Source organism: Pundamilia nyererei, unplaced genomic scaffold, assembly GCF_000239375.1.
Source record: "Pundamilia nyererei isolate P.nyererei 1_Seehausen unplaced genomic scaffold, PunNye1.0 scaffold00143, whole genome shotgun sequence".
NCBI classification, from domain to species: domain Eukaryota; kingdom Metazoa; phylum Chordata; class Actinopteri; order Cichliformes; family Cichlidae; genus Pundamilia; species Pundamilia nyererei.
The window spans coordinates 1,012,395-1,018,146 of record NW_005187544.1 but is presented as its reverse complement, the minus strand read 5'-3'; the positions used below and the strand labels follow the sequence as shown (position 1 = coordinate 1,018,146).

The 5,752-nt window shown below is 39.7% G+C and overlaps 1 protein-coding gene across 1 annotated transcript in view; it reads right to left on the bottom strand.

Annotated features, from left to right (window-relative positions):
• Window positions 1–5,752, bottom strand: part of LOC102194467 (protein kinase C-binding protein NELL1) — a 304,806-nt gene that overhangs the window by 191,063 nt on the left and 107,991 nt on the right. The window contains exons 8-9 of the mRNA XM_005744402.1: window positions 2,522–2,656; window positions 1,289–1,391 (exon numbers count right to left, since the gene is read on the bottom strand). Of these exons, the coding sequence (XP_005744459.1) occupies window positions 1,289–1,391; window positions 2,522–2,656 (238 nt within the window). The remainder of the gene's footprint in view (window positions 1–1,288; window positions 1,392–2,521; window positions 2,657–5,752) is intronic.

Below are 5,752 nucleotides of genomic sequence, written 5' to 3'. Positions count from 1 at the left end.
GATTGTTGGGTTTTTTTCTCTGTATCTATGAAGCGCCTTGAGGCGACTTATGTTGTGATTTGGCGCTATATAAATAAAATTGAATTGAATTGAATTCACTCTCGGCCCATAGCTTACTCTGATTTCACTGTGTCAGAAGAACATTGCCCAGAAACAACAGCCCAGCCCAACACATTAAAAAAACAAAAGTTGCACCTACTGTATCTATCTGGTTAGATCTGGGGTAGGGAACTCCAGGCCTCGAGAGCCGGTGTCCTGCAGGTTTTAGATGTGTCCTTGATCCAACACAGCTGATTTAAATGGCCAAATTACCTGCTCAACATGTCTTGAACTTCTCCAGAGGCCTGGTAATGAACTCATCATTTGATTTAGGTGTGTTGACCCAGAGTGATATCTAAAACCTGCAGGACACCGGCTCTCGAGGCCTGGAGTTCCCTACCCCTGGTTTAGATGTACAAAGTTCCTGCTTTGCTTTAGCTGATTTTGCTAATTTCGAGGTTTGTGTTGTTGGTTGGACCAAGTAAACACTGTGAATACATCATATTTTCAAACAGACCTGCAGTAATCCTTGCTGCTTTCAATCATGGCTACAAAACTGCTTATTAGAAGCAAGCACCAAAGCTTTTGGTAAAAAAACAAAAAAGCATGAAAAAGCAACTTAACAAAGTCCATAGCTACAAGTGCATCAGCATCACAGCCTGATACTGAAGCGACCAGTAGGCAACAATTGGTTTTCAAATTTAGCCCCTTATTACTGAGTCAGTCTTTAGCTATCCATTACAGTGAATAGTGAGTCAATAAGGGGATTTTTTTAAGGCACAACACTAGTTTATCTAACCTAAAAGCTATATTTTGTGACTGTGCCAATTGTTGTCTCTCTCTAGCAAAGAACAAGAAGCAATGTGACATTGTTACACTGCTGCAAAAAGGCAACACCAGAAATCTTCTCTTGCTTTGGCACTTCAAAAGTAATGGTGTAGATGGTGTCGAAAGCATAAGATAGCAAGCTAAGAAGAGCTCATTCCAAAAAGTGACAAATGAACAAAGCAAATCAGGCACTGCTCAGCCACTTATAGCCTAAAAGAGGTGGCAGATACAGGGCATCACGCCAAGTTTTTCCAAATTTTGAACCCAATTAACATGTCGATGTAAAAATGGCTCTTTTTCTTGACCTCTGTAAACACTTTGTTCCTGAGTCGTAGTCACTCATTTTGGGTCATAGTGACTACAAAATGAACAGAAAAATTAACTTCTGTTCACAGGCTTGGTTCTTACTCATTATACTTACGTCTGCATGTCTTGCAGCAATTTCCATCCACATGTACAGGCAACAAGTCTTCTGAGCAGTTTGCCAGAGGACAGAAAATCCTGCGACACTCGACCACACCGTTCTGTAAGAGCAGGCGATATTCTTTTGTTTTAAATGAATAAAAACAAACATTACAAGGAAAAATCCAAAGCTCGGTGTGAACATAAGGGTCTTGCCTATGGCACTGCTGTAAGATTCACTTTGAATGTATGTCTCCTCCCTTCTGTGTCTCAGTATAGGATACATTTGCTTAAGTATTTATGTCATTTCAAATCTTTAGCTTGGGGGTTGGGGACTTTTTTTTTTACCACTAAATCTGTAACACATATAGTGTGATACATGTTTTTATCCACTAAGGTTTGCAGTAGTTGAAAGTTGTTGATTACACCTTATTTGCACCTATAGAGCACCTTTTTAACCTTAGCTAAGGTTTAAAGAGCTCTTCGCGACGTGTTCATACACACAGCAAAAGCAGCAAAGTTTTCCTTCCAAGTGTCATATAAACCAGCTAAACTATTCATAACATTATATTTAGAACTACTCTTAAACTGACAGCTGTGCTATTTAAGAATAATGAACAAACGATGACGCCATGTAATCTGAAAACAGATTATTCACACAGTAGAGACTGAATGAGGGTAGCCTGATGACAGTCGAGGTCCTGAAGGACTGTCTTAATTTTTGAGACTGATACCTCTCTCTCTGCCATCGCCTCTTCATTTCAAGAGTCATCTGAAATGATTCCCTGGGACACCCTGGTTATCAGTTAATGGCATGTCCATGGGAGGAAACCAGACTGACAAAACTTCACCCTGTGCTTGATGTGCAATGATGCACCAAGTCTAATTCTCCCAGGCCAGCGATGGCCTGATTCACTGCATTTTAAAATCTTGCTCCTATGTATGAGTGCAGGCAGTCAGGCTGATTAGGGGGCACTTATTAGGAGGCGGGCAGGAGGCAGAGAGAGATGATGCTCGGGCTGGGTGAATAGGAGGTCTGATGGGAAGGCAAGTTAAGAGAGCTAAGTGGCAGGTATGGTGGCTGGAAAGACTGCATTAAAGAGAGAAAAAGGACCGTAAGATGCTGCTGCACTATTATGTGTCACCAGTGTGAGATTAAAGTGTTTGATAAGGAGGTTTTTAGAGTGTGATAATTGAAAGTAGATAACCAAAAGCCAAGGTCTCAGTCTTTGAGGATGAGGTTGGCACTCACCTTGCATGCACAGTTCCTGCAGTTCTCAGGTTCTACCCACAGCTCCTTATCCCGGTAGACCAGACCGTTGGCACTGCAGGTCCTCTCGCAATGACATCCTTCCAGCTGGGTCAGCCTAGACTCAGCATAGTTCAGCTGTACACAGAATCGCCAGAGTCACAAAATGAAATCAGAAGTCTAAGTGCGCATGCTGGTTTTACCCCTCATCCCCTCCCCATAATCCCCCTGGCATGCCCTGGATGGTTTTCACCACGAGGTGCTCCGCCGGGAGCCACTCATTAGTAGGGCACATAGAATAATAAGTCATCATCATTCAGCTCATGCTTGAGACCTTAGGCTATAATCTACTGAGAAATGACAGGACTAACAGCTTCGATCCCACCTCACCCTTCTTATATTCCTACACACTGATCAGCCCCTTCTTCCTCAGCTTATTTCATGCTTGACACTCCTCACAGCTGTCTCTCAACACAAGTGAAGCATCTTTGACTGACAACTGTGTGGCACATGGGTTGGAGTAGACCAAAATCAGATTTCTTTTCTCTTTGAGATATTTTATTCCACTCAGTTAGCCTAGATTTTCGATTTTTGGGATTACCTGTACATTAACCCACTATCCTCAAGTTATTATTTGAAAATTTGTTGGGTTTATGTGTATATTACATGTGCCTAAAAAATACAAAATATACACACGCACACACACAAAATCTGAGTTCTGTTTCATAGATGGGAAGCTGGAGAAATCTGAAAACTCCAACTGATCTGAGCACTCAGAAATTATAAGGTCTACTTAGACGGATTGCAACCCTGCCTTTCCACCACTTCGCTCCTCTGAGAGCTGCCCAGGTCTCAGAGTCAAAAAGACAGGAGTAGCTGGGAAATGATAGACGCTTTTCAGGAAAAAAGAAAAAATGCTGGATGTCACAGAGGCCTTTTACTTCATTTAGAGAAGTCTCGGCTGGCTGCTGGAATGCTGTGCGAGTTATGAATAGTAGAGATATGTCCTGTCAAAGCCCAAAAACAAAATGTTTGAAAAGCAATTTCAAAGGCTCGGAGGCTGCCTTGAGGCACCACAGAGGAATACCTTTCCTGTACAGTGTGAGCATCAAATGGCGCCGTGACGATGCATAAAGAAGTCACAGGTTAACAGGCATGGATCTCCTATGGTGGATACAACAGCCTGAGAGAGGTGTGAAGTCCCAGCTAAACACAAAGTCGACACACCAGAAGCCTCACATTATGATATTTACGTCATTCATCACTTGTTGCCGTTCCTGCTTGTCTGACAGATATGTCAAGCACGTAAACGTTCAATCTTATCATATTCTGGGGACCAGTGAGTCTTGGGCCAATGAACATTTAATTAAATTTTGTTTGTAATCAAGATCTGAATTGTCTGTCGTTAAGCGCTTATCATATTTTATTTGGAACAATGAAACAAACACACATTGGGATTTGGTTTGAAACTCAATGCATCAGTGCATCTATAATTCAAGTGATGGTAATGCTTTAGCACTTGGGATTACAGTAGTGACAGAAAAAAAAACACTTTGCAGAGGTTAATATAGAAGATTTTCACCACATTAAGCTGGTATTTAATTTGCAAAAGGGCTCATCTGCACATTTTTAGTGAATTTTAGTGAATTAGGAAGGAATTAATGAATTGTATTTTGGGTTTCCATAGATCATTATTCATATTAATAGTAAAGCCATTCTATTCTGCCAATTAACTCCGTGGATGTCTTTGGACTGTGGGAGGAAGCTGAAGTAAACAGAGAGAACACTGAGAGAACATGTATATATTATAGAAATTTATATTCAAAAATACTTATCCTTTGGATTTAACCTTCTAAAACTGCAGGATCAGACTGCTGGGTTACGCTTACTAATACCAATATTAGTAGTGATATTTATAGCAATAGTTATTATTTAATGGTACTTATACACTAATTAAATTAACTTACAATGTAATTATTTCTTCTTTCCTGTAAAATACATTACATATGCACAACTTAAAGTTACTTAGATAGTACTTACAACAAAGTACCTACTTACAGAATAATCTGTGTCTCCTTTTCTTTAAAATACCTGATGTTATGCAATACTTAAATTTACTCATGCACTATGTAAAATTACTTACATATACTTCAGTTTACTTACAGTATAATTATTTCAGTAAAAACCTGACTCAATACTCCTTATTCTAGTATGCTTACCTTTAAGTATTTGTAGATATATAAATAAACATATTCAAATAGATTTGTATTATGAAAGTATAACTACATTGTAATTTCAATAAAAATGTACTTAAATTTATTTTAATTACAGGGCAATTGCTCCCTTAGTCACGGCCCATATTATAAAATGTTACCTATTAATATTATTATCATCATTTGGTTTTTGCCTCTGTGAAGCTTTGAAGCTGGCTCTGCGGTAATGCCCAAGCAACTTCAAGCAGTCAACTTTTCACTATTTCTATGTGAGCAAATGTTTTAAAGGGAATATTTATCTTAGCTTGAATGGTTCATTCATGATGCTTTATGATAAATAAAATAAAGAACATATATATGCTGCTCCACAAAATAAGAAATATCTTTGAAAACTCAACTCAAAATTCAGAGACGTCTAATATCTGCCGACTTCAAGAACTGAAATGACATACATGGGTGAATACCAAACGGTAGTTTGGATGTATCCGAGTAAACATCATGTTTTTTTTCTTCCTTTTTAGTAACTGGAGCGAATCAAAATTTTAAATATGGGGAAACAAAACTGGATCAATACTGATACTGCATGCTGTGGTATCATGAAACAAAGGTCCTGAGCTTTGTCTAGTATACTTTTTGGCACAAAGACATCCTCGGGCTCCATCTCAGGTGTAATGGATGCAAATGCGTTGTCATCTCACCCCACCTTGACACTCCACGTCACACGCTCAGGACCAAGCAATTATTCACCTCATGCTGAATTCCTCTATTTTCCACATCACAGAGGCAGACAGCCATTTAGCCGTGGAGATGAATGCATTCTCCGTGCTGCGGCTTGTACGTGCAGTGAGGTCACGTGGCAATAGGTTAGGCTGCACTCATGTGAAGTAGGAGGTACCGGTGGGGTAATGTTCTTCATCTCATCCTTATTTACGCCGAAAATGACTCTACAGCTCAACCACCCACCAAGATGTCTTTGTTTCATCCACTCTCACCTTATATCACTCACTCATGCAGTGCGCAC